Below are 26,814 nucleotides of genomic sequence, written 5' to 3' on the forward strand. Positions count from 1 at the left end.
ATAACGAACAGTTGTGGATCTCACTCCTAGCTTTCAGGGGATATTGTACACATTGAAATGGCCAGGTAGAATACCTGAGTGTGGGAAACAATCCTAGAAGTTACTGATATTCTAATGGGGGTATCCAATCTTATTACTCCAGGATTGTGAGCAAAGGGCCTTGCCCAGGTGGTGTTGTCTTGGTACTAGATCAGGCGTTCAGGTTTCTTTACACATTTATATACTACTACCTAGTACTATTAACTAGCACTACTAGTAATGAACTAGATCAACACTTATTTATAAAACCGGAAATTAATTTATACATTTGAATCTAAAAAGAAATATGAATGCGCGAACAAATCTATCCGCTGAATGACATGGCTCGAGCCCTGGAAGCTCTCTTTCGAACATCTGCCTCGCGGCTTTTGCGACCCATGCGCCCGAGGGCCAATGTTTCGAGGGTGTATGGTTTTCCACCCCAGATGAGATTTCGGCCTTTTCTTTGTTGAAGAGCCGGAATCCAGAAATGAGTGACGGCGGCGCCAAGGACCATACAAGCGCTGAATACAAAAAGAATGATGCCGTGATGCTGGGTTGACACGTCCCCAGGCCCGGTACCGAAATGATAGTAGGTGGAGAATATCTGAACAAGAATCGAACCAAGTTTGCCGGCGCCGGCGCTGAGACCATGACAGGTACCTCTATAACGTGTAGGAAATATTTCGGCAGGGATCATGTACGTTGTTGCGTTGGGGCCTAGAAATGTCAGTTGTTGCTCTCAAGTAATGCGGATCAGATATTCGTACCAAAATTGAAGAGTATTTGGCCGACAATATACAAGGCGACCACAGCAGGCGGTCCGGAGTATAGGGTGACGAACATGCTACCCAAGGCAATGAAAAGGGCTGCAAGTGCAAGGAACATGTACTTTTGCAAAGCAACACGGTCGATGCGGTGGGCGAATAGGATTAGAAGAAGCCCCCCAACGAAGCTTCCGATATTCAAAACAATTAGACCACGAACAGATGTATCAAAGAACATCTGGTAGACGCTAGCCTCGGGACGACTATCCGTCATCCAGTTAGGCTCTGCCTGAGTGATATGAAGTTGGCCCCAGGTTTTGGCTAGGAACTGCGGGCTGGAGAGCCCAATACCATAGAACCCGAAATCGAGCAGTAGCCAGGAGAGCGAGGTGCCGGCTAAAGAGCGCCAGTTTCCTTCTGTCCAGAAGTACCGTATGATGTCAGTGCGGGCGAGGCGCCAATGCGAGTTAAGAGTCGCAGGTGGCAAACGGCTATATTCCTCGTCCTCGTGGATAGAATCGCTGGCGAGAGAGAGAGAAGATATGGGCGGCATGTGGATTGCACTGCCCACACCAGTGGCAAAGCTCGATGTATCAAAAGAAGGGCTCGTGGGAGAATCATCGAAGAGATGTGTCGCATCAAATTCAGCGGTAACAACGTCGTCTTCTATTTCAACCAGGTATCGTGGACTTTCGGGAATCGCAAAACGGAACAGAGTCGCGATAGCACCCGGGACGACTCCGATTCCCAAGACCCATCTCCATGCAGAATCTATCGTGCGGATAACATCATCACTACCCCCGCTATTGCGAGCAATGGCGATAACGATGAGAGAGACCAGGTTTCCGGCAATTTGACCCAGTGGCTGCATGAAGAAGACGCTGGCCATCATGCGCGCACGGTGCTTTGTTGGCGCGAACCTAGAGTAGCGGAGTTAGCTTGGATCTTAAGCCAAAGGGAATCTCGTGGTATGCTTACTCCGAGGTGATGACAGCACTAAGAGGATAGTCTGCACCCACGCCGATACCAACACAAATTCTCCACCAGATCAACCACCCGTAAACATCCATGCTTCCATTCTCACCCTGAGATGACATGACCACACCGATAGTGGCGGTGATCAGCAACACCAGCTCGACACCATACATCTTTTTGCGACCATTTTTATCTGCCAGGAACCCAAAGAGTACCATTCCAAAAAGAGTCCCGGCGAGAGTTGCGATGTTGATGCAGGTCAGTTTTATCGAAGAGACCTCGTCTTTCCAGTAAACATAGGATATCATCGGGAGGGCCATGTTGCTGGCAAATAGCTACGGAAGAAAAAATATCGTTAGTCAATGGGTCCTCTGTTCTCTATAGTGAATTATCCCCAGCCAATACTCACTGTATATCCATCGAGGAAGAACCCAAGACCAGCGACTAACACGACTACCCACTGGTAAGACTGTCGGTCGATTGTCTCGTAGATCTGTCGCATGCGTACATATCGATCCTAGGAAGCAATTTTGTCAGTGATGCCCCTCCAGCCCCGCAGGATCAGAAAATTAACGAACCTGTTCATGATCGAAATCGCGTGCACGGTCAGTTTTGTATAGTCGGTGGTGAAACCTCCCCATCGTCGCGATGATCAAGCTGGTTACCCCTTGGTATCATGGGGCTAAAGGATGCACGGCAGGATGCACCGGGCGCACCAGCAGATGCGAACCGAGATATACTTAGTGCTCGATTGATTAGGTGCTTCTCCGTACCCTAGGGTAGTCCGTAGCTGATAGGCCATTGCACCCAGATCCACCAGATGCGCCCATCCCATCAGCAGTTTTCCAGCAACCATTTTGCAGTGACTTTCTCCGAAGCACGAGGCCAATGAGGCTGGCACGTTGAGCTCCCCCTCGAACCCTGGGTCACACTACTGCACTTCCATCAACAAGAGCCACATCCCGGTTGCCCACGGCCATTCTGATACGAACTGTAAGCGGTGTTGGGGCCGGGCTAAACATGGCCTCGGCGTTAGTGGGGGCTGCCCCACAACTTCGTGAGCCAAACCAGGCCTTCTTTCGCTCCACGTGCGGGCCTCGCGACTGCTAAGACGCTCGGCGGGCGCCCCACGTCATTTCAATATGCTTTTTTGAACGTTGCTCGCGTTATCCTTAGTGTTGGTTGCCTGTACGGAATAGAGTAGACACCCATTCCCCGCCTGCGATTTACTCCTCTTAATCCGAAACGAGACGAAAAGTAGGAAAAGAAGAAGAAATGAAAAATAAAAATAAATGAAAAAGAAAAGAAAAAAAGTTCATAGTATATTGGTATCACACGGTAAATCACGCCCAGAACTCCACCATGCTAGTCATTAACCGGAAGTCCGAAAGGATCTTAGATAGTACAAGAAAGAAAAAGAAAGAAAAAGCCCCCAATAAGATCACCTAATCGTGAGATCCATCGACAGTAGCTGGCAAAATTCCTTACAATCTAGAAAGAATAAGCGATGAGTTCGAATACTAACCCAGCCACGGAGTAGAATCCCTAGAATTCCCCGAGCTGCCGAGAAAGGTTTGTGCACTGACCATTATCATCAAGGAACTGAATTTGAAAGTTTCTCATCTGCGATAAGATTTCGAAATTCGGATTTAATTCCACCGTCACCGGCCGACCGGACTTTTTGGGTGGCTTGATGCTGGCAACGCAATTAACTGAGATGGATTTAGCCGTTGGTCGCATATAACCGGGGGTGGAAAAGGAGAAGGGACTCACGTGGAATAGACACATATCTCTTTAGCCCCCCCACGTTGTGAGTTGGCAAAATATAGCATGACGCGCTTGTTGTTCTGTCCGCGGAGAATGCGCAGATTTTGGCTAATGCACTCCTCGCCGCGGCCCTTGGATTTGGCCTCAGCCATGCCACTAATAAACACAAGTTTGGATCCAAGAAGAACTTCCTGAAAGAGGACACAATCTGTCGACTGTAAGCAACTGTTCAACACCCCGGGGTCCGTTCAGCGATCGCGTACCCTCCCAATTCTCAAATTTATAAGATAGCTGTGTCATGAATACCACATGTGCGGTCTGGACGGTCTGATGCTCGAGAAATGATACGCGAAGTGGGTAGTCGGAGGATTCTTTAGGATGTTCGAGGTGTGGAACGGGGAGTTTGGTGTTATGGACTGTTGTTCATTTTCATTAGCTTCAAAATTTGCATTTGAATCAAGATTGCCATCATTTCACTCACAAGCATGTACAAAGGGAGTTTGTTGCCCGAGACCTCCCCCAAGCTCAAGGCATTTAAGGGCCCCCGTCGAATCTTTGCACACGTCGATCCATGTATAGCGTAATTTGAATAGTTGCCCACTTTTGACGAAATTACTGTACACAAGTTAGTAAATTTGTCTACTTAAAAGGTAGGCCGTGAGAGAAGCAATAAGGAACTCACATCGTCATTGAGGGGTTCAACTCCAACCTTACCACCTCGTCAAAGTACTGCCATGACTGTTTTCGCGAGCTGGAACCAGGTGAGCTCGCAGGGGTTGGGTACAGGATGCTGGTGGAAGCGGACGACACCGTGGAACTTGACACCGTACTCTGACGGCGTGACGAAGTGCTTGCCCACTCGTGGTAATCTGATGAGACGAACTGGCTCATGGCCGCGTCTGGGAGGGGATGTCGTAGTTTATACTGGTTGAGCGGATAAATTTCGCATTTGTAGGATGGATTCAACGCAGCGGATCTCTCCAGAGATCGGCCGGCAGGAACGATGACATTTTGTGGTTCATAAAGAAACCAAACTGGAACACAATGGATATAAGGCCGTGATAAGCGCCATCGAGGGGAATTAACACCTGAGGGTCATGTAAAGTGGAGCAACGTGCGGGAACGTGCTGGAATGGCTGGCTAGCAGATCATCGCGGGCGGATCCACCACATCGAATGTTGCTCCCATGTGGCTTTGGGTTTGGTGATTGCGTCGTTGTCGTTGTCTCTGTTACCGGAACCCGTGGGAGGTCTGACACCTTCGCCTAGACTCCGGTCAAGATGCCGTATTCTTGTGCTCATGATATGATGAATTGTGCTAGTTAGCCTTGCGTGGCTGGATCCTAGCTACGGGTTGCTGAACAAATCCGGCCATCACCCCTTGTTGCGCAAGCCACATTTCGGGGGTCAACAATTTATTTCGAATTAAACCAGTGTTATAGTTCCCATGGATTTAAATGGGACCTGAAGCTAATTACGTGTCGGAAAGCTCCCGGAGGATTCTCGAACACATCTGGAATTTTCGCCGATCTTCTGGCTTGGTCATAGCTCCGTCTGCAGGATATGGCTCGTGCTGCTGTGAAGGATTTTGAGGGGTAACATATAGATGGTTTCCAGAATGCCGTTTCAAACGTGTATTGACTTGATAAGATGCTCTCCGGTCGCCTGATACTACCTGGATGTCGCCTTCCTCCACAGCGGAGACCAATATACCACGACATATTCGGACTTATCGTATGGCTGGGCCACTAAGTGTCCTCCAACCTGCGCAAGAGCCTCGCTCAAATGAGGCGTTTCTCCACCATTGCTATATATTGACCAAGGCACGTGCGTCGGCGAATTCCAAAAGGCTAGAATGCATCCAAATAGTCGCCAAGGTCACTCAAGTCACCGAGCCGAGATGAGGTATCGCGCTCGGCGAAATACTCTACGTGATGGAATACCAACATCCATCTCATGCCGAGAGCCCTCTGCCTCCGTGGATGAAATATGCACATACTGAAATGGTTATTTCCCGTTCAACACCACATGAGGCCAGGAGCAACGGGGCTGAGACGCATGGACTCGACTAGCAGCGTGGCCACCGTTTTAGGATCACAGGAATCGTATCTGACAATTTTAACTCCTGAGTCTTCTGTAAGATGTCTTTTAATAGAAGGATGTCTGCCTAGATTGCACATTTTCACTGCCAGTGCCCCGTGGTCACTAGCTATATCAGAACTAGATGGTTGCTTCGTCCGGCAGCTGACGCCGCTAGAATCTGGGCTTTCACTTTGACTGTCCCCGCGAAATTGAACAAAACTAACCCAAAAATACTTCTTCCACTCCTTTTCTTTTCATTGTCGTAAGCCTTAGGCTTAATGCGTCAATTCGATGCCCCTGAGGTGGCTATCATGGCCACATTTCAAGTGATATCTGCAACAAGAGACATGTTCATCATTTGCTCGGAAATATCGGTACTCTGGACCGTCTTCCTTTTTATCTCCTGAAGGTATGTCGATTGTTCTCCTCGTTCCTGGTGTTGGAGACTTGCTGGCCGACTAATTGCGAGTTGTGGACGGAGATAACGGGGGTAAACATCGGCGGGTGGCGAGTCGGTACCTATCTTGCATATTTCTGCAAAAAGTTCTCGAGTCAATTGATCCTTTTATCTGTGCTCAATTTGTCTTTTGAAAGTGCAAGATTTGCAAAATTCAATAACAGCTGTCGCTGACCATGACGTCTCTTGCCGGAAAGCCAATCAGCCAAAATGGACTCGGTCTGATACGTAAGTCATACTACTAATATAAATATCCCAGTCACTCCACACCTCATTGTCTCACATATATCTATATTAGGTTTGACCTGGAAAGATGATGTGACTCCCGACGAAAAGGCTTTCGGTATTCTCAAGGCTGCTCTCGATGCAGGTGTCAATGTCTGGAATGGGGCGGATTTTTATGGCACACCCGATCACAACTTATTGCATCTCATGAACCGCTATTTCACTCGATATCCGGAAGACGCGGAAAAAGTTGTTCTTACTGTCAAGAGCGGTATTGTTGGCATGCGAACCTTCACTATGGATGGCTCTCCTGTTGGAGTTCGGAACTTTGTGGATCGTGCGAATAGGATCCTCGATAAGAAAAAATATTTTCGGCTGCGGTCGCGTTGATAATAATGTTCCTATTGAAGAGACAGTGGGCGCTCTCTCAGAAATGGTCAAAGAGGGGAAGATTGGAGGCATTCAGCTGAGCGAAGTCGGCTCCACTACAATTCGGCGTGCCTCAGCAGTGGCCAGTATTGACATGGTCGAGGCAGAGATCGGCCTTTGGGCAACCGATGTCTTTGAAAATGATGTCGCTCAAACCAGTGCTGAATTGGGAATCCCAATGGTTGCACATACGCCTCTCGGTGCTGGCATGCTTACTGGTCAAATCAAAAGTCTTGATGATATACCTGCGAACGATTACCATCAATTCTTCCCTCGTTTCCAGCCCGAGAATTTCAATGCAAACCTCCAACTTATCTCAAAGATCAGTGATCTGACAGCTGAGGAGAATTGTACGTCCGCACAATTGGCATTGTCATGGATCAAGTGTCAGAGCAGCCGTGTAGACATGCCGATCTCTATTCCTGTCGCAGGGCACGGTCGGAAAACAGGGTCCAGGAAAATGCAAAGGATGTATCCCTAGATGGGGAAGATCTTCAAGCAATCCAGTCCATCTTGGACAGGTTCCCAGTCGTTGGTGATAGGTACCCGGCTGCCGCAGCCAAGCTCACGGAGTATTGAGAAAGTCAACTAGATAAATCTTGGACGGAAACGAAAATGGCCAAATAGTTATATATCTTTATTCCTCCACTTCCAAGGTTTACAAATAAAAATTGTGTCGAGTATCACAGAAGAGACCTTCGTGGTTCGAAAAGAATACAGTTCCGATGAAGAAAAGACGCCTTCCTTGCTGCTGGATGGAATCTACAGATCTAGCCGCGACAGTGTGATAAGACACAATCTGGAGATTTAGATTACTTTCCAAAGAACTCCGCGTATAAGCTACAAGTAAAACACATGTTTCACTTCTATAAATTCTTCATAAACTTGAAGGTTTCTAAATATCAATATATGCTTTTTTGTTAACCCTTTGAACTCTAAGCTGCTCTTGGGAAATCAAACATCATGTAGAGTTAGAGTTGTCAGCACATGAAAAGGCGGCTGAGCCCCCAGAAGCTTTATAGGCATCCATAATTCCAACTACGGATCCATAAGTACCTGCAACTGTGAGGAAGCAGCCCAGTACAACCACAAAGATGCTCCAGGAAGCCTTGGCCAGCCAGAATCTTGCGAGTCGTTTCTCTTGGGACCAGTTGTCGTAGAGCCACATGCAGCCCATAGGTTGAAAGCACATGAGTGGGCCAAGTAGAGCGCCTATCAGTGCTACCAATGAGTTGAAGACGGGGACTGTACTAGCTATGATATAGGCTATCACAGCAACTCCCAAAGTACAGCTAATCCACGTAATCCAGTGAGTGGGTGTGTTTTTGTTCAGATGTCGGGAACCTCGAAGTATATGAACAAATATAAATTTTGCTGGTATCTGTTTCCATAGAAAGAAAGGTTAAATCGAGGAAGAGCTTTCTTCATCCCTCCCAGCGAACTTACATGTGAGCAGATAGTTGTAGTGACAATTAAGCCTGGCAAGGCAAAGCCATAGGCAATTTTCTTCACATCTCCACCAGCAAAGCCGAGAGCCGGGGAAGAGACGTATGACCCGCAATAATAATAAACAACACATCCGACTATAATATACACACCAGTGACTCCTGCTTGGCAGAGTAGTAAAGCGAATGTGTATTTTCGCGGGTCGCGCATTTCTGAAATGATTGCAAAGAACCCTGGCGTTCCCGAAAAAGCGAAAACAAGATTGCAGATGGCCGTAATTCCAGTCGTGAAAGACGGACTTCCGACTATCTTGTAATCGGAAACCCAGGGATTATCGGATTGTGGAGCGGAGGCAGGGCGGTCTTGGAGGCTGACCGCAATTGTCACGGTCAGAACTGGAAACCAAAAGAGATGGCCGAAATTAGCTTCATGAAAGGGACAAATATTAAGTTTTCGGTCGACATACCCGCAATCAAAATGCACGGAAGTCCTACCCAGGCGAGCCAAGTGATTCTTCCGAGCGTGCGCACACTACTCAAAGTGAACCCGAAAATCGCGGCGACAACGGAGAATACAGCCGTGCATGTACCATGCGTGGATACTGCATTCAGACCAATGGAAATTCCAAGGATCCCCGAGCCGCTGACGAATATCCAGTCTATGGAAGGTTAGAAAAGATATCGGATATCATATTGCACCAGAAAACGTACAGAGACAGAATGACACGGAGAGAACAGCCCGGCCGATTGGACCAAAAATCAAGGCACCAGCATCATCAATGCTATAGACCTCACGATGATTGAGCTTAAACGCGCCAATAACATAATTTGACCATGTCATGATGGACGCAACCACACATAGACATATCACTCCAGGAACAATCCCCAGCGCATCAAACGTAGTCGGTATTGCAAGAACTCCTAGGCCAATTTGGGTCTTCATCATGAGAATCACAGTTCCTAACACCCCCACCTAGATAACTGTTAGAATCTTGTTTGGTTGATCTTTTTCAGGTGGTTTGGCTAGTTGTGCACACATTGCGATAGTTAGGGCCTTCTTCGGTAATCTCTCCAAAAACAAAATCATGGTTCGCGTCATTCTGAGATTCTTTCAGGTCAATATCATCTTTAGATTGAGGTTCTTCGGACAGTTCCATCGTGGAGAACTTTATGATATGGACACACGTTTCACCTTGACTTTCGTTCCTCCTATTACCTTTTATATCCTGCACAACTATCTTCGGCCAATCAATTGGAATAGAGTTCATCTTACAAGACACAGCCCCCGCATTACAAGTCTCAAATACCGGTGAGTTGGGGTAAAGTGGGACCTGCAAAGGCCAAATAACAAGTTTGACTGAGATAGAGAATACTGCCAAATCGGCGGCCTAAGCGGGGAAATAAATAATGTAAGATTTCATTATCTGGAGAATTGTATCTGCCATCGAAATCAATTGAGAAAGCTGTGTTGTTTGAAATGAACAGCCGGTATCCATAGTAACTTCTTTCTAATTGTCTTCCAAGATTAGTCCTGAAATGAAACTGGGATGATGACACGGAACACCTAGTAGTATATCTTCGATCTGGTGGCATGCAGCGGGATATGTATTCATAAAGGGTAATCAAATCCTTCGCTATGTCATTCAATTCAGCATACAGCAGTAAAGCAGCCGAGTGAGTACGCTAGTAAAGTATGGGGTATTCTACAAAATTCCACAAAAACGTCATATAATAAGATAAAACTTCTCAGTAATAAACTGTACTATTCGAAGAACCCGGCAAGGCCCCATGGCCCTTAATGCGCATCCAATTGTAGAATTGAGAAACTCGAGAATGCTGTGTTTCCGGGGAAATTTGATACCGTCACGCGGGGAAGAAGCGGGGAAATTGGCGTATTACTCCAGCAGTTGGTGAATTCGCAAATGACAGATTGCGTTAATTGCCGCAGAGCATCGGCAGCCCTTCCGATCTCCCACACTTTGAACTGCCTCGGCAAACCAAGTTCATTATTAGCGAAAAGAATCACAATTTATATGCAGAATTGCAGTTCAATACATCCAATTTATAGATAGGATAATTTGGAATCTCTGAATCTAAGCCTCGAGTTCCTATGAGCCTCCACTTGGATGTACTTGAATATTTTGCGACGATGCACGCACTCCTTAAAAAGGCTGGATCGCTTCCGGGCCGACATCCGATTGATATCTCGGTCGGCAAATCCGATCGCGTGATCGGCTGTCGGGTTATTCAGCCTTTTTAGGACAATGAATAGTGCAACGGACTCTAATATACCGAAGGATACATGAACGGGAAAATGCGGGAAAATGGTTCAAATTTTCCAGGTAGACTAGTCAGTTTCTATGTATGGTTTTCCCCCTGAGTCCCCCCACGGCGAGTCTCCGAGGGTCCAAGTCCTGTGCTGATATCACTAGATTTCAGTTGCCAGTTTCGATACATTTTTCAAATTTGACAACTGGTACATTCTTTTGTCTTTTGTTGGATATTCGCCCCAAACTTTCTAACATGATATAACTAATACAAGGACCTGGAACTTGATTGGCTGACTCACGTACAGTAGAGTCTAGACCGACCTTGTAGAACGCCAGTGTGAGCATCGCATGCAATTTAACTGTTTTCTATTCTCTTTGTCAAGCTTTCTTTTCGAAATATTAATTTGAAAACATTGAATCTGATTATTCTATCCCCCGGAGAATTGGATGAGATCAAGCGCTAGCGCAGGCGGACATTCCAAGGTTGGCACACCCATTGCCGTTCAAGAAAGGTCAACGCCACACCCGTCCATCTCTTTGACCGCTCAAAGTCTATTGAGACCCTATTTTGGACGTGAGCTTGGCCAGCAAAGGCTATTTGATTTGCACTCACCTTATGACTTGCTATTGAGACCCTCATCCGGTCATACTGACATTTTGGGACAATTCTCTCCACGCCACCCTATTCGAATTCTTTGTCCTCCTTCAGCTTCTAAATGTAGTGCCTCTCCCTCGAAGGAAATTGCCCTGAGAAATTTACAAATGTCCCCCTTTTCTGAGGGATGTATAAACTTGTCCTCCCTATCAACGAGAATCTCTATTTTGCATCAGCACTTCCCCTGGGGGGGATGGACAAGATGTCTACTCGCAGCTACCAACCAGTTCCAAAAATGGAACCCGACAGCGACAATGCAGATAGCGAGGTGTCTTTGACCGGTCGCCCGCGAAGTCGCTTGATGTCAGGCTTCTTCAAGCGAAATCTGGCTGCAATAACGATAACTGGCCTCATTCTGGTCCTGATACTCCTAGTGATGGCAGTAATTGCAGCAATCACGATAGAACCATTTCGACAAGTTCTCATTCTCAGAACATCCTCAACAGGGTCGAATCATCTCAAAGGTCAACGGCAATGCCTGCCAACAGCTCCGCGTACAACTCTCTCGTGTGGAAACTCGACAGCAGAAGCGGAAGAAAAAGGCTGCACGTATGATCCCTTGTCCGCATGCTGGCTCCACCAAGAATGCCCGCGAGATTACTCCGATGTATTCGCCACTTTCAACGATGGCAAACCTTTCATATATTACTATGATGAGGCGGCTACTCATCGAATGAAAGACTATACCGAAGTTGGGCATAACGAGAACGGATACTACTGGACATCAGTACGTGAACACCTTGTGCACTGTCTATATCTTTTGAGACGAGGCCATGATGTGCATATGCGTGGGGATCGGCTCGATAGCATGCTGGCCGATATAGACCATGTGGATCATTGTACGAACTTTTTGGCAAATTGGTTGCGGCGACCAGATCCTTCATTGGAACATCTTGGTACGCAAGGGAAAACAGATTGTTTCATGTCTTGCAGTTGAGACAGTTGTCGGAGGTGGAGAAAGATTGCCCAGGTAGGATAGCCGAATAAGGACTGTATATTTGAATGGATGATTGAGTTGTTTGCGATTTTTATAAATTGACAAGTCGCACTTGATATTAGCGCATCGATGGTGTGCTTTTTATCGAAATAGTGCTTTTTCAGAAATTTGAACTCCTTTTGTGCTGCCTTTCAATTTATCTCTAAAGTCTAAAATGTTTTGGGATACACCCGTGTCTACCAAAGGCTTTGATCGAGCTGATGGTAAATCTGACCGAAAGTTCCAAACTTTGAAATTGAACTTTTGCTGCAATTGATTACTTTTTGTCATGTAGCCAGATGCTGTTTTAGTTTCCAATCAATCGCGGAAATGGGCTCGATAGGGCGCTTAATTCAGGCCAATTGGCCATCTCAACTACAAGTCAAACCTTGGAAGCAAAATAGAAAAACATGAAGTTCGTGCTAAACTTTTTCCCAACTGCCGATCGGTTGCGACCGAGTTGGGGAGGTATATGCGATGATTCAGGATCGTGAGGGGTAAACGGGGCAAGCCAAGACACCGGCACTTGAATAAACACCGCCGATTCGACCTTCTGCGTAGCAATTTAACTAGTATCATCACGTGGTATTCGTTGGAATGAAAATGTAGGAGAGAAAAAAAATAAATTCCCATCTGCTGATTGTGAATATCTTGTTTTGTACAATTCAATTTACCATGCTCAGGAACCTGGCATTGGAAGTCACGGCCTTTTTGGCCCTGACCCGCGTGGCCGGCGCTAGTTATGCATTCTATGTCGGCAAAAACCTCACTGCAGACGGAAGCGTAATGGTCGGCGGCACTGGAGAAGAAGTATCAAGCCATTGGCTACAGCTTTTCCCGGCTCGCGATCATGCTCCCAACTCAACAATCACCGTGGGAGTCACCAAGGAGGCTAGCTTCCCGGGTGAGCTCATCGAGATTCCTCAAGCCAATCACACATTCCGCTACTTGAGCATGGAGTATTCAGATTATGAGGGATTCCCGGCCCCTTTGACCAATGGGGGTCTCAATGAAAATGGCGTTGCAGTTCGTGATGTTTGGGCGGATAATCGGGAGGAGCTTCTCGAAATGACGCCAAACCCTCAACACGGGCTACAATACAGTGATCTCGCGCGTATTGTTATGGAGAGAGCTAGTACAGCCCGCCAGGGAGTGGAGCTCATTGGCGAGCTCATTGCGAAGCACGGAGAGTCTACCTATGGTGGTAACTCTCATCTTATTGCTGATCATAATGAGGGTTGGATTGTATGGGAAATGGCTGGAGGAAAGGGACTTTGGGCAGCTCAACGCCTAGGACCGAATGATGTCAAGGTTCTGTATCCGGGGTATATTGAAGAGTTTCCGGTCGATTTCCAGAAGAGCGCGGATTATATGGGATCCGAAAATATCGTGACTTTTGCGGTCGAGCGTGGATGGTGGAATTCGACTTCTGGAAAGCCATTCAACATTTTCGACGTTTATGGGCCTCAGGATCCGCGCTATAAGGCACGCGACGGTGGATACAAATTCATGTCGCAGGCTGCCTTGGAAGATGCTACCCGTCGGATGGCTCCCGTTACCGAGAAGGATCTCATGGAGCGTGTCAGAGATCACCGGATTGCAGATGATGAGGCAGGTTACGGCCAGGTTGTCAGTCTGCTTCCCAATGTGGACCGAGATATGCTTCGAATCTGGATCGCACCCACTGGCTCCGTCTCCGCACCTTTCATTCCATGGTGGCTAGGAGTCGATTCAATTCCCGCCGAATTTGGAGAACACCGATACCTGACGACTGGGGCTTCAAGCAGCTTTCTCAATCCAGACTATCAGCTCCAGGAAGCCTCGATTTTTGCCGGACGTGTTTTCAAACGGGTCCTGTATTATATGTGCTCATCGCCAAACATGTATCTTCCAATCGTGACCGAGATGCTGACCAAATTCGAATCGGAATCTCGTTCCCAGGTGGAGCAGTGGGTAGAGCAGTCTGCCCGGCTTTTGATAAAGGCAGGGCAGAGGAAAGATGCAGGGTCACTACTGACATATTACTCTCATTCTCGAGCTACAGAGGGCCTGGAGATCGGTCATCGGCTGAACAATGCTCTTGATGGCTATATCAAGCTTACTGGTCAGTGGCGTAGTCCAGTGGGTAGTGAGATCAACGATAGTAACGAGGGGAACGAAACGGTCAACTGTTTAGTGGGATATGATCCTGACCAACCGAAATACCTCCAAACGCCAGTTCGGTGAGAATTGAGGAGATCAGTGTGTATGTTAAGCATGGCATGAAAATTTAAAAGGAAATAGCAACTAGAACATTCTTTCGCAAGATCATGTTTCTCTTGGCTTTCTTGCCGCTGTTACACACCTGGGCAGTCTGCCCCGGTGGCCAATAACATATCGGACCCGGAGTCCCTGCGGTTGAGATTAAAATTCTGCAGGGGTCTTTTCGCACTATAAAAGATACCCAGCCAACATTTCCCCCCACTACCACCCCTGTTTGTATGAGCAATCAGCTGTTTGAGACCTGTAGAATCGCAAATACAGCGCCAATGCACGCTAACGCGGATTCGATTGACTGGCCAGACAATGTAGGCTTAACAAGAAACATGATGACGATAATAAATAGAGGCAACCTTGGAGCCTGAGCCCAACAGCTACCCAGGTGTATGCACTTTCAATTTTCCCGCAATTCTGTCCAGGCTGCCTTAGTGGTAGTTAGTAGTGGTTGGAGTGGCTCCACCGCTTCTTCAGATCCGCGGATCCGCGGATCAGCAGATCGAAGCTCCGAAGAACCTTGGAATTCCACGAAACCTGATTTAAAAGCCCGACCTGCTCTTCTCCTCATTCTAAACCATCATTCTCAATCATTTTCCTAATCTCCAAAATGCCACCCAAACACATCGCAATAGTCACGAGCAGTACTCGCCGCCCACGCCTCAACCCCACCATCACGCAGTACATCTATGACGTCCTCATGCACGACCCGACAATTCCAACAAACCACCAGCCAAGCACATTGAACGCGGAAACAATTCCAAGCTCAAGCAGCGATCCGTCCAGCTCGACAATGGCCACGCCAGAAACAGGCTCAATAGACACAGACCCGAAACATATCACATTCACCATCCTAGACTTATCAAAGCAATCCCTCCCCCTCTACAATGAGTCCGTCATTCCCGCAAGTCTTCCCGCAGACAACCCAACACCACACTACAGCAAAGAACACACACGCCACTGGTCCACAATCGTCAAGCAATATGACGCTTTCATCTTCGTCACCCCGCAATATAACTGGAGTATACCAGCCAGTCTGAAGAATGCACTCGACTACCTATTCCACGAGTGGAAGGGGAAACCCGCGGGAATTGTATCGTATGGATCGCGCGGCGGGGGCAAAGCGACAGATCATTTGCGTAGCATTTTGACTGGGTTGAGGATGGATGTTGTTGGTACGGCGCCTGGGTTGGTCGTTAAGTTTACGGGGTTACCGGTTGGTTCGCTTTCGGAAGAGGAGGAGCGGGTTGAGCTTGACGAGAGAGATTTGGAAGGGTGGAAGGACGCGGGTGTTGAGGGGATGATGAGAAATCTAGTTATGGAGATTGTTTGTGAGTTAGATAAAAGGAGGTGAGAGTTATTCAAGTTCTTTATAATGTGAACTTCCTCATCTTACACTGGCTGCTTTATCCGAGTCAAACATTCGTAAGACATTAATTGCCTTGTATGGAATACATCGGGTCTATTTAAAGTGGCCTACTCAGAGATGGTAGAGGATGGTACTAGTAACAAGAATGAGGGAATGGATAATGGGGGAAACGAAAGAGTTCGGGGCCATTTTTGCTGCAAATTTCAAGTTGTTTTCCTAGAGTGTGCGTATTACTAGCCAAACCACATCTTAACCTTGGAATTTATTGATTAATTCGGAATATTTCCTTGTAAGGAAGAGACGACTTAGAAGTTCCGTTTGGGGTTTGCTAAAGGCTGACTCGGACTATGATCTGATTGATATCTGTTAGGAATAACTACTTCAACTTTGGAATATACCCTTTGACTTCACAGATCCCCAGATTTTGATTCAAGTTGTAATTATTGTATCAACAAATATTATATAGAAATTATATGCAGTCATAACACCGTAGACATATTATTCTTTTAGTCTGGCAAAACAAGGACTTTTGCAACCCTCCCTTCATCCGTCACCTCACTCATCAGACAAAATATCCTCCATCGTAATCCCACTCCTCTCACACATAGCCCTAAAAATCCCATCCTCCTTCTTCCACAGAACAGCCGGATGATCCATCTCAGCAATCTGACCCCGATCCATAACGCAAATGCGATCATAATGAATAATCGTCCTCAACCGATGCGCAATACAAAGCAACGTCCTCCCATGGAATCCCTGCGCCATAGTCCGTTGAATCTTCTGATCCGTTTCAAAGTCGACGGAAGAAGTCGCTTCGTCGCAGACGATGATTCGCGCGTCTCGGACTAGAGCTCGGGCTAGGGCCATTAATTGACGCTGGCCGAGGGAGAAGTTGAGGCCTTCTTCGTCGACGGGGGATTCGAGAGTTAGACGGTTGGTTGGGCGTGCTTTGGAGACGTCTCCTGTTGTTGGGGTTGTTGTTCCGGTTCCCGGGCCGCTGTGGTTAAGAGTAGTATCTGGGTCTTCGGTTTCGTCGGCGATTAGGTAGGCTTTTCGGAGAGCGGACCATAGTTCTAGATCGGAGTGTTCGTTGAAAGGGTCTAGGTTTGTGCGGATCGTGCCCCGGAATAGAGCTGGGTCTTGGGGGATGATAGCTAGGCGGGAGCGAAGATCATGTAGGCCGACCGTGGCAATATTAATATCGTCGATGTGGATTGTGCCGCCGGATAACTCGGTCAATCTGAATAAAGCAGACATGATACTCGATTTGCCAGCACCAGTTCGTCCGACGATACCGATGCGCTCGCCGCCACGAACATCCATAGACAGACCTTGCAGGACAAGAGGCAGACCGTCTCGGTAGCGCATCTTCGCGTCGTCGAAGACAATCCGGCCCTTTTCGGGCCAGCTGGATGATACCTCTGTCAAGTGGAGGGGGGCTTCTTCTTCCAGCTCCGTTCCGTAGTAGTGCACTCGTTCGGTGGCATTCATGTTATTCTCGACTTCCGCGAGCTGGCGAACGGTGAATTGGAGCATTTGTGCGATGGCGAGAATGTATGATAATACCAGACCTGAGATACTGGGGGAGACGTTGAACCTGGATGTAACGACCAAAACACCAATGACGAATACTAGAGCTGTAGCCACAGCGTCCAAGCGGACGCTCAACCAACGCTGGTTCGAGAAGGTTAGGAAATAAGCGCCGTTCATCACGTCGATGGAGCTGCGAATGCTGGTGCGGAATTGGTTTTCGACGCCGTAGGCGCGGATACAGGCTGTTCCGGAGATGGCTTCGCTGAAGCGGGCGTAGACCATTGATCGCAGGACCGCCTCATGGCGCTTCATCTCGCGGGCTGAAGCTCGGTAGTAGTTTGATGCGAGGAGGAACAGGATGAAGAGTGGGACGAGGGCGATGACGAAGTAGTAAAAGAAGACGATGATAAGGACCATGACGGAGATAATCATTGTCATAGTCAGGGCGTAGATTCTCATCGCGTCGGAAAGTTCATTGTCCATGACCTGAATGTCCTTGGAGAAACGATTGGTGATTCGTCCGAGAGGGGTGGTGTCAAAGAAGGACATCGGGGCTCGCAGAACGCGGGTCATAGCTCGCTGCAGCATTGTCCGGCTTGCATTTGTTCCGCAGGTGGTCATGTATGTCGAGAATACAAACATGCAAACGACCACACTTCCACCGAGTCCGGCGTAAACTCCAATATACTGACCCATCGACAGACCGGGGTATTTATCCGAGGTCCAGTAAGAGAGCCACAGACTCGTCCAAATGTTGGCGACATTTGCAAGAGCCAGTAGAAAGAAGACAGCGAGAGCGTTGAAATAGCTGCCAGAGGCACGGACGTAGGCTTTCCAAACGCTCCATCCGACCGAGGCTGTGGCCTTTTCTTCTTGTTGCATCAAAGCAGCTGCGGGCTTGGCAGATGTCTTTTTTGGACTTGTTTCGGTCTTCTTGGTCTTCTCGGTGTCTTCAACTACCGCCTCTTCCGCGTCTTTTTCATCTTCCTTTGTGTCTTCCTGGCGCGATGTCGACATGAGACGTTTGAACAGCTCGCTATCGCGCATCAGGTTGTCGAATGTATCAACTGCCTCGATACGGCCCTCGTCCATGACAACGATACGATCGCAGCGGTTCAAAACATGCAGCTGATGCGTAGCGAGAATCCTGCAGCGATCCTTCAGGAGACCGCAGATGGCTTTATCCATGATATGGCGACCGACATGAGCATCGACTGCGGATAGAGGGTCATCCATCAGAACCAGCTCGGCATTGAAGTAGATAGCACGCGCGATATTGAGACGCTGCTTCTGTCCTCCGGAGACTGTAATGCCTCGTTCGCCGATTTCCGTTTGGTCGCCGTTAGGGAGAATCTCAAGATCGGGTGACAGGGCGCACGCGTCAATGACCTGGTTATACCAAGTTTCATCATAGTCCTTTCCAAAGAGAACATTGTTTCGTACAGAAGTATTCTGGATCCAGGCGTATTGAGGGCAGAATGATCGTGTTGTGCTCATCCGTACAGTACCCTCTGTCACACGCATGTCGCCTGCCAAGGCAGAAAGCAGCGAGCTCTTGCCACAGCCCACTGTTCCAATTACGGCAATGAGCTCGTTTCGTCCGACCTCGAGGGTCATATTCTTGAGCTTGAAGGGTTCTAAGGGGGTGGAGTTCTCCGCCTTCTCCTCTTCCTTGAGCAGGGCCACGGCTTTAGCATCGGGGGACTTCTTAGCCTTGCCTGCATCTTCACCTTCTTCCGACGGCAAACGCTCCCAAGTGAACGAAGCTTGATTAATTTCAATAGCACGATCCATCCCCTCAATCTTCTCGATATCCTCCTTCTGTTCCTCCGCAAGAAGGAACTCTTGAATCCGGTTCAGAGCAGTCCAGGCATCGGTCACCTGACCGATGACCAGAGGCAGCATGTTCAGCGGCATCCGGAGCGAGTTGAACAGCGCAAGCGAGGAGAAAATCTCGGCGGCCTGCAGATCGTGGTTGGTGAGGGCGTAGGTGATGAAAGCCAACATGGAAGCGAAGATGGGGATGGACATGGAGACGCAGAGAATTCCATTGCGTACAGCAAGCAGCGTCTGAATGGAACGAATTTCCCTTTTGCGAATATCCTTGAGTCGATTGAGGAAGCTACTTTCCCAGCCGAAGAACTTGACGAATCGCACGGCCTGGAGAATTTCCTGAGTTAGGGAGACTCGCTGGTCGGTGATCTTGTTGATGGCTCGGCGACGTTTCACAAGAAAGCGGACGGCGTATGTGAGAAAGGGGACGCCGAAAACGAGCAACGCGTAACCGGACAGACAACTGTAGCCGATATTCACCAGCAAGAGAACCAGCGTGACGATGATGGAGATCGGGGCTGTCCAGATCATATGGAACATACCACATGCCAGATTGATGCGGTCGACGTCAATACTCATCAACGCGACGATGCGACCATTATTCCACCCTCGTCCATCACCTGCCACCGTTGAACTAGGATTCTGACTCGGTTGTCCTTTCTGTCCCTTCTCTTCGGCTTTCTCATTATTCTTCTCCCCCTTCATCAGCGCCTCCTTCGTTGATTCCAAAGCCCTCACTTCTTCCTCCGTCGCCTTCCCGCCAGCCTTCGCCCGACCAGACAACTTCATCGCCTTATTGAAGATCTGCGAGATCAGCACCGCTCGAATCTGCCCACCAACCATTTGACCCCGGTACAGAAATTGATTCGTGCACAGACTCTGCAGTCCCTGCATTAGGGTAATACCAACGACAAACCCCATCCCGCGACCAATATACGGCGCAGGCAGACCCTTTTGCTCAGCGATATACGCATCGGTGGCGAAAGCGATCAAGTATCGCGTTAAATAAGGCGCAAACACGAGTAGCAACGAGCTAAATAGCTGACAAACGGCGCCAAGTAGGAATTCAAAGCGGAATGTGTCATATAATGCCATAACAAGGGCGCGTTTACTTCCACTCGCAGTGCGATTCTCCAGCGCGACGTCTAATCGTTCGGCGAGAACGTCGACTGCTCGCTCCGGATTGACGGTCCAAATATCCTGCAGCTCGAGCGGGCGCAGATATCCCACCTGGATATGAATTAGCAATTATTTCGAAAAAAAAAAAAAAAAGAGGGGGGAGGAGGGTTGGAAATAGTTTGGAAAAATTGCCATACTCACCCGCATCAAGGGTGACATCCACTGGAAATAAACGACGCTCAAGAATGAAGCCCCGTACTCCTTGGACGCGGACCGCTCTTCAGGAACAGGTGGTGGCGTCTGCCATCGCACTGGATTCAGCCTCCGATACCATTTTGGTCTGGGACTGGATGGCTGTAAGACGTTATCGGGGGCCTTGGCTTCATCGTCCCCGGATGCCGATCTGTCGCTGGGCGCGGCCTGCACTTTTTCGATATCCGCCACCACTACCTGTGGCAGTGGTTCGGGCGGTGCAGACATGGGGAGAAGACACCTTTAGGTGCGAGGATGGGAAGGAGGGACGTAGAATGGTGAAGCGGATAGCAAGGTCGGGCGAAAAAGAAAAGAACGAATATTGATTGAGAATGCGAGGAGAACGCAGGAAATCTCGGAGATAAAGAACGATTGGGAAGGATTAGCCCCGACGTTACCAATTCAACGGTGGAGCCGAGAGATGACTGAAAGCGGGATCTTTGACAGGCGCAAAAGTACCGCAGGAACCAACAGTCTTGATATAACCAGCAATCAGCAATAGCCCGAGTGACTCAGGTCGGAGTTAGCTGAATTCGCTGAATTAAGCTCTGGCGATTGGGTATGAGGTGTGAGTAAGCTGTCTCTCTTCATACGTCCGTACGGAGTTGGATTTCAGGATCAACTCCGATCTCGCCCATCGGATAGGATGACTTGCATTATCCAATCCACTTATGCTTGAATAGTGGAGGAGGATCCGTAAGAAGGGAAATTCACTTGACAGGTCCTGCTCTTATTCGCATTCGCATTCGTGTAGGGAGGAAATCCAAGCAGAGCCAATCAGCCACTGCGGTGTGATCGGAAATCGGGGTTGGAATGTCCCGTGATTCCGGCACTAGAATCAATTGGGAATAGCCGGTAGACTTGATTAATAATAGGGAATTTCGATGTCCTAAGCCGGGGTAGAGATAATGCCGAGTGGACAGAGGGGGGAGATCCAAATCCAGTGAGGCTTTTACTAGTAGTGGTCAGGTGACAGAACTACACGGGACTCTCCAATACTACTCCTAGTACTATACACAATCACACATCTCAACTTGAACTATTTTTTATCCAATTTAGTACATGCCAATGCGAGACACTGCACTGCGCTGCTGGAAGCAGGTAAAGTACAAATCTCGAGTCTCTAGTTAGGGTAATCGATGTTTGGATACATTGTGATACATTGTATCTCCGTTCCTTCGTCAGGTCGTGGGATGCTCTCATCCGTCAAAAAATAAAATAAAAAAGGAAAGAAAAGGAAACCGATAAGGAAAGCAAACTATCTATGCTGAATCGTCGCACGCATCTAGTCAGACCGCGCTAATCGTCTACTTCAGCGCCGATCTTGATTTTCATCTTCACCCGGGAATCATTTAGTGCTTGACCGAGCCCTTCAGGGTGGGCAGCTCGGTCACAGCCTCGTGAATGATCTTCAATGCATCCTGAATCTCTTCCTCGGTGATGACCAGGGGTGGGGCGAGACGGATGATGTTCTGGTGAGTAGGCTTGGCCTGTAGGAGAGAGAAAGAAGTTAGCTCGGGCTTCATCCTCGTACATATTTCTGGATCCCCAGATTCAGTCGTCAACTTACCAGCAAACCCTTTGTCTTCATCAACATGCACAGATCCCAAGCCGAGTGACCATTTGTCTTCGACTCATCAATGACAATGGCATTGAGCAGACCCTTTCCGCGCACAGTCTGGATGAGAGGACTCTTCAGATCCTCCAGACCCTGTCGGAAAACGTGACCAAGCCTCTCAGCTCGCTCAACCATCTGCTCCTCCTGCACCACCTCGAGAGCACGGATAGCAACGGCACAACCCAGGGGGTTACCACCATAGGTTGAGCCGTGGGTGCCAGGCTCGATGGTGAGCATGACATCCTTGCGGCCGAGCACACATGAAACAGGGTACATACCACCCGAGATAGCCTTGCCCAGCAGGACGAGGTCGGGCTTGATTCCGCTCCACTCGTGGCAGAGCAGCTTGCCGGTGCGGGCAATACCAGTCTGGATCTCATCGCAGATCAACAGGACATTGTGCTTGTCGCAGAGGGCGCGGGCTTCCTGGAGGTAGCTCGGATCGGGGACGACAATACCGGCCTCGCCTTGGATAGGCTCGACCAGGAAGGCGGCGAGGTTAGGGCCGGCAGCCTCGAAGGCCTCACGCAGAGCGGCCTTGTCGTTGTATGCGATGGGCTTCTCGGTGCCGGGGATGGTGCAGCCGATACCGGGAAGGTAGGGGCCGTAGTGCTCCCGCGACTCGGGGTCGGAGGAGAGAGAAATGGCGGCGAACTGCGGGGAGACTCGTTAGTTTTGACTTTCCTCCAATTTATGTGCAATTTATGTGAATATGGTTATGAGGAGCTTACTGTTCGGCCGTGGAAGTTGTTCTCAGCACTCAAAACGATCGCCTTGTTCTCGGGAATACCCTTAACCTTGTAACCCCACTTGCGGGCGATCTTGATGCCGGTCTCGACCGCCTCGGCGCCAGTGTTCATGGGCAGAACCATGTCGAAGCCGAAGTAGCGGGTGACGAACTCGGCAAAGCGAGGGAAGACATCATTGTAGAAAGCGCGGGAGCTCAGAGTGAGGCGGGAAGCTTGATCGACCAGAGCCTTGACCAGCTCGGGGTGGCAGTGGCCTTGGTTGACCGCAGAATAGGCGGAGAGGAAGTCCAGATAATGACGTCCCTCGGGGTCCCACACGGAGGTACCTTGAGCGCGGGAGAAGACAATGGGCAATGGGTGGTAGTTGTGAGCAGCAAAGTCATTCTCGGCCTGGATGGCCTCGGTGGTGGAGGCGGAGTGGTAGGCGAACGCGCCGTTGGAGCTGTTGCCGTTGGCGGGCATGGTGGAGGTGGAGAAGAGAAGAGAAGATGGGGAGATGCGAGGATGCGGGGGTGGAGTAGAAGAGGACCGTAGAGGGACAGGCAGTTAAGTATAAAGTATAAAGTAAAAAGTGAACAGTAAAGTAAATCGAAGAATTGGAGAATTCCGTGTTTCGTAGAATCAGGAATAAATGGAAAGAAAAGTTGCCCTTGGAGGAATCTCTTATACTATCTCTCCCCAGTGTCCCCCCGTCTCCGCCTTCTCCTAAGTGCAGGTCGTCGCGAGACTTCAACCCTCGCAACATCCACAATTCCCTAAGTGCAGGATTACACGAGTTACCCTCGTTTTTTTCCCCTTTGGCCTCCCCCCATCCCAGTTGCCCTCCAATAGGCGTGTTTGTTTTACCGGCCCGGTCTTTCCTTGGAATTTCTCTTGTGTCATTTTATTTGACCTTGATTGCTGGTTGCTGGTTGCGCGCAAAGCGGATTCTGCCAGAGAGTGATAGTCGCCACGCCCACGCCCACGCAAACAAGTCCACCACAACCATGACCCTCTAGCCGCTATCCACTCACTGAATTCCTATTACGGAGTATATCGACGGGTCTTCTCTGCTTGGCTCATCCCCCGCGACGCAGGATGTCCCCCGCTAATACCCCCGCGCGTCGCGTCGCGCCCTCGTCATCTGCCTCCTCCACCACCACCAACATCCTCCTCTTCCTAATCGCCTTCCGCATTCTCAATGCCTTCACCCTTCGCACCTTCTTCCAGCCAGATGAATTCTTCCAATCGCTGGAACCCGCATGGCAGATTGCCTTTGGCAAGGAGCAGGGCGCCTGGATAACTTGGGTAAGTGGACCGCGTGTCGTCTTCTTCGGCATCCCGACAACGGCCACCCTGTACCACGAGAGACCAGAATACTAATTGCTTCTTTTTTTTGTCTCTTCTGCAGGAATGGCGCTACCAACTGCGCTCCTCGTTACACCCGCTCCTCTTTGCCGCCATCTATAAGACCTCCGATTTCCTGGCCACCTCCCTTAATCTCTCCGTCGCCACCAGCGCGGAACTCCTCGTTGCCAGCCCCAAGGTCGCGCAGGCCATCGTGGCGGCCATTGGCGATTTCTATACTTGGAAACTAGCGACCCGCATCTATGGGAGAGATTCGCGCGGGTCGTGGACAACAGTACGTGGTTCTTGCGCCATGGCCAGCTAGCTGCATGGACGATCTTTGCGGGGGAAAAGAAACCACGAGAGAATAAAATTGGCTAATTGTCGCAGTTACTCGTCACGCTTCTCAGCCCTTGGCAGTGGTTCTGCTCGACAAGAACCTTGTCAAATTGCCTGGAAACTACAATCACCATTGTCGCCTTGGACCTCTGGCCCTGGCAGTGGTCAGCAGGAAGATCTTCATCCGGCGATAGCCGCAAGGATGGGAGGGGCACGGCCGCGGATCGAGCGCTCCTGTCAAGGTAAGACTACTGGAAATATGATTCACACTGCATGTTATTGAAACAGCCACTGACGCGCGCCCTATCAGCCTCCGCCAATGCTTACTTTTGTCGGCCCTCGCCTGTATTCTGCGGCCAACTAATGTTTTGATCTGGGCGACCCTGGCCAGCATCGCTTGGTTCCGAAATTCTTGGGCCATACGCACCATACTTGCTCGAGAAGTCGTGATTTGCGGGTATGTCATTCCTCTACTATTTCATGGGGTCGAAATGCCCGTCTTGCGGCGACCAAAAGGGTCCTCTGTCATAATCTGCAAAATCAGCTGATGTCAATTCTTCCTATCTAGATCGGCCGTTCTCGCTGTGTCCGCCGTCGCAGACCGTCTCTTCTACGGATTATGGACATTTCCACCGCTTAGATTTCTATACTTCAACATCGCGCAATCGCTGGCTGTCTTCTATGGCCGAAATGATTGGCACTACTATTTGTCGCAGGGTCTGCCTCTTCTGCTGACGACGGCATTGGTCCCTGCCCTTTTTGGTCTCTACCAAACATTGACAAATCGGAGCTTCTCTACCATCGACAGACTGCAGACAGTGACTCGAATTCAGCTAGCAACGATCTGCCTGGTGATGCCTTTTGTCCTGTCCTTGATCTCGCATAAGGAAGTACGCTTCATCTACCCGCTACTTCCAGCACTCCACATCCTCGCAGCGCAGCCACTAGTTCGGTTCTTTGCCCCAGCCATCTACTACAGGTCCTCGCCGGCATACACTCCACAAAGACTACTCCTCATCTTCCTGATCCTAGTCAATGCAGTGATAGCATTTTACACGAGCGTCTGGCACGCCTCAGGGGTCCTCAATATCATGACCTACCTCCGCCACCAACACGAAGTCCACGCACCCGAACCAGACCCGTCCTTCTTCTCCGACTCAACCCCCAAGGGAATAACCGCAGGCTTCCTAATGCCGTGCCACAGTACCCCCTGGCGATCCCACCTCGTCTACCCAACAATCTCCGCCTGGGCCCTATCCTGCGAACCCCCAATCGACTTCAGCGAGTCCGAGAAAGCCGTCTACCGTGACGAAGCAGATCAGTTCTACGACAACCCAGCTCAATTCCTCCACGACAACATGGCCGGCGGCCTTCGCCATCTCCCCACCAGACCAAGCTACGCCTCCACCACGCCCGCTGATCCCTCCCTCCCCCTCTCCAAAAACCAACACGAATGGCCAGATTATCTAATCTTCTTCCAACAACTCGAACCAACCCTCCAACCCCTCCTCCGCACGTCTTTTTACCGTGAATGCTGGCGCACACACAATACAGCCTGGCACGATGACTGGCGCCGCACAGGCGATGTCATCGCCTGGTGCCTCGACACAACCGAACAAGACACATGGCGCGAAACACAACGTCAATATCACCTATCCCGCCAACGCTGGGCCAGCGCAACAAACGCGATCACCAATACGCCCGAATTCCATTTCGACCGCATGCTCGAAGCGCTAAAGAATTCTGAAGCCCAGCCCCAAAACACCGCCGGTTGGAGCAGTTTCCTCCCCGGTCGCTCGACCTTCTCATTCTCCGCGCCCTGGTCTTCAAACCAGCCCACCCTGCGCGAGAAATTCGATGCATGGCGTCGTGGTGTGGCGGCGTATTTTGGACCCCGGCCGTCGAGGATTTGGAAGTTGGGACGGTCGACGCCGAATGTGAGGGACTGGATTCCGAATCCTTGGTCTTTCTTTTCTTGGAGGTGGTGGGTTTTGGGGGAGTCGTTGGAACTTACTAGGGAGCGGGAGTTGTACTCTTGATCTTGGTCTTGATTTGGTGGAGATGTTGTTTCATTTATGTGTGCATGCATGCATGCACGGGTTGCTGTGTTGTCTCTAAGATGGTGTTTATAGATCTGCTTTCGAGTTCTATACCCTAATTTATGTATATATTGTGAGATTATTGCGTTGATGCATAGTTCAATAAACGGATTTGAATTTATTTAGAGCTTTGTTAATTGGGCAAGCTGACACAAGTTATCTACGACTCGGAGTAAGGTGCCATTTGATATTAATCATATTACTAGTAGTTACCCTAACCAATTTCCTCGCCCACTGACGGCTAGTGGCAGCCTTAGCC

At 49.3% G+C, this 26,814-nt stretch overlaps 10 protein-coding genes across 10 annotated transcripts; 5 read left to right on the plus strand and 5 right to left on the minus strand.

Moving 5' to 3' along the window:
- Window positions 1-343: 343 nt before the first annotated feature.
- On the minus strand, window positions 344-2,616 carry N7481_007585 (phosphate transporter; the record flags this gene model as incomplete). The annotated part of the gene is made up of 6 exons (XM_057266804.1): window positions 344-738; window positions 789-1,705; window positions 1,764-2,095; window positions 2,170-2,277; window positions 2,339-2,417; window positions 2,477-2,616. 6 exons carry the CDS (start codon window positions 2,614-2,616, stop codon window positions 344-346), a joined length of 1,971 nt encoding a protein of 656 aa, XP_057121005.1.
- A 689-nt stretch (window positions 2,617-3,305) lies between these two features.
- N7481_007586 (uncharacterized protein) lies at window positions 3,306-4,418 on the minus strand (the record flags this gene model as incomplete). Its single annotated transcript, XM_057266805.1, has 5 exons — window positions 3,306-3,456; window positions 3,534-3,735; window positions 3,791-3,943; window positions 4,009-4,142; window positions 4,210-4,418. 5 exons carry the CDS (start codon window positions 4,416-4,418, stop codon window positions 3,306-3,308), a joined length of 849 nt encoding a protein of 282 aa, XP_057121006.1.
- Window positions 4,419-6,241: 1,823 nt separating this feature from the next.
- Window positions 6,242-7,200, plus strand: N7481_007587 (aldo/keto reductase family protein; the record flags this gene model as incomplete). Its single annotated transcript, XM_057266806.1, has 3 exons — window positions 6,242-6,293; window positions 6,364-6,627; window positions 6,701-7,200. 3 exons carry the CDS (start codon window positions 6,242-6,244, stop codon window positions 7,198-7,200), a joined length of 816 nt encoding a protein of 271 aa, XP_057121007.1.
- Window positions 7,201-7,680: 480 nt separating this feature from the next.
- On the minus strand, window positions 7,681-9,321 carry N7481_007588 (uncharacterized protein; the record flags this gene model as incomplete). The annotated part of the gene is made up of 5 exons (XM_057266807.1): window positions 7,681-8,100; window positions 8,166-8,560; window positions 8,632-8,823; window positions 8,876-9,137; window positions 9,202-9,321. 5 exons carry the CDS (start codon window positions 9,319-9,321, stop codon window positions 7,681-7,683), a joined length of 1,389 nt encoding a protein of 462 aa, XP_057121008.1.
- A 1,970-nt stretch (window positions 9,322-11,291) lies between these two features.
- N7481_007589 (uncharacterized protein) lies at window positions 11,292-12,026 on the plus strand (the record flags this gene model as incomplete). The annotated part of the gene is made up of 1 exon (XM_057266808.1): window positions 11,292-12,026. One exon carries the CDS (start codon window positions 11,292-11,294, stop codon window positions 12,024-12,026), a length of 735 nt encoding a protein of 244 aa, XP_057121009.1.
- A 714-nt stretch (window positions 12,027-12,740) lies between these two features.
- Window positions 12,741-14,291, plus strand: N7481_007590 (uncharacterized protein; the record flags this gene model as incomplete). Its single annotated transcript, XM_057266809.1, has 1 exon — window positions 12,741-14,291. The coding sequence occupies one exon, from the start codon at window positions 12,741-12,743 to the stop codon at window positions 14,289-14,291; it is 1,551 nt and encodes a 516-aa protein (XP_057121010.1).
- A 637-nt stretch (window positions 14,292-14,928) lies between these two features.
- N7481_007591 (flavin-dependent quinone reductase) lies at window positions 14,929-15,672 on the plus strand (the record flags this gene model as incomplete). The annotated part of the gene is made up of 1 exon (XM_057266810.1): window positions 14,929-15,672. The coding sequence occupies one exon, from the start codon at window positions 14,929-14,931 to the stop codon at window positions 15,670-15,672; it is 744 nt and encodes a 247-aa protein (XP_057121011.1).
- Window positions 15,673-16,242: 570 nt separating this feature from the next.
- On the minus strand, window positions 16,243-20,652 carry N7481_007592 (ATP-binding cassette transporter YOR1; the record flags this gene model as incomplete). Its single annotated transcript, XM_057266811.1, has 2 exons — window positions 16,243-20,283; window positions 20,374-20,652. The coding sequence occupies 2 exons, from the start codon at window positions 20,650-20,652 to the stop codon at window positions 16,243-16,245; spliced, it is 4,320 nt and encodes a 1,439-aa protein (XP_057121012.1).
- A 1,124-nt stretch (window positions 20,653-21,776) lies between these two features.
- On the minus strand, window positions 21,777-23,253 carry car2 (ornithine-oxo-acid transaminase; the record flags this gene model as incomplete). Its single annotated transcript, XM_057266812.1, has 3 exons — window positions 21,777-21,914; window positions 21,995-22,696; window positions 22,774-23,253. 3 exons carry the CDS (start codon window positions 23,251-23,253, stop codon window positions 21,777-21,779), a joined length of 1,320 nt encoding a protein of 439 aa, XP_057121013.1.
- Window positions 23,254-23,868: 615 nt separating this feature from the next.
- On the plus strand, window positions 23,869-26,495 carry gpi10 (putative glycosylphosphatidylinositol-alpha 1,2 mannosyltransferase; the record flags this gene model as incomplete). The annotated part of the gene is made up of 5 exons (XM_057266813.1): window positions 23,869-24,078; window positions 24,182-24,412; window positions 24,508-24,698; window positions 24,767-24,913; window positions 25,025-26,495. The coding sequence occupies 5 exons, from the start codon at window positions 23,869-23,871 to the stop codon at window positions 26,493-26,495; spliced, it is 2,250 nt and encodes a 749-aa protein (XP_057121014.1).
- Between the last annotated feature and the right edge of the window lie 319 nt (window positions 26,496-26,814).

The sequence above is a fragment of the Penicillium waksmanii genome (assembly GCF_028829765.1).
Source record: "Penicillium waksmanii strain IBT 27052 chromosome Unknown utg000007l:1.0-4314555.0:1.0-4317578.0, whole genome shotgun sequence".
Taxonomy (NCBI): Eukaryota; Fungi; Ascomycota; class Eurotiomycetes; order Eurotiales; family Aspergillaceae; genus Penicillium; species Penicillium waksmanii.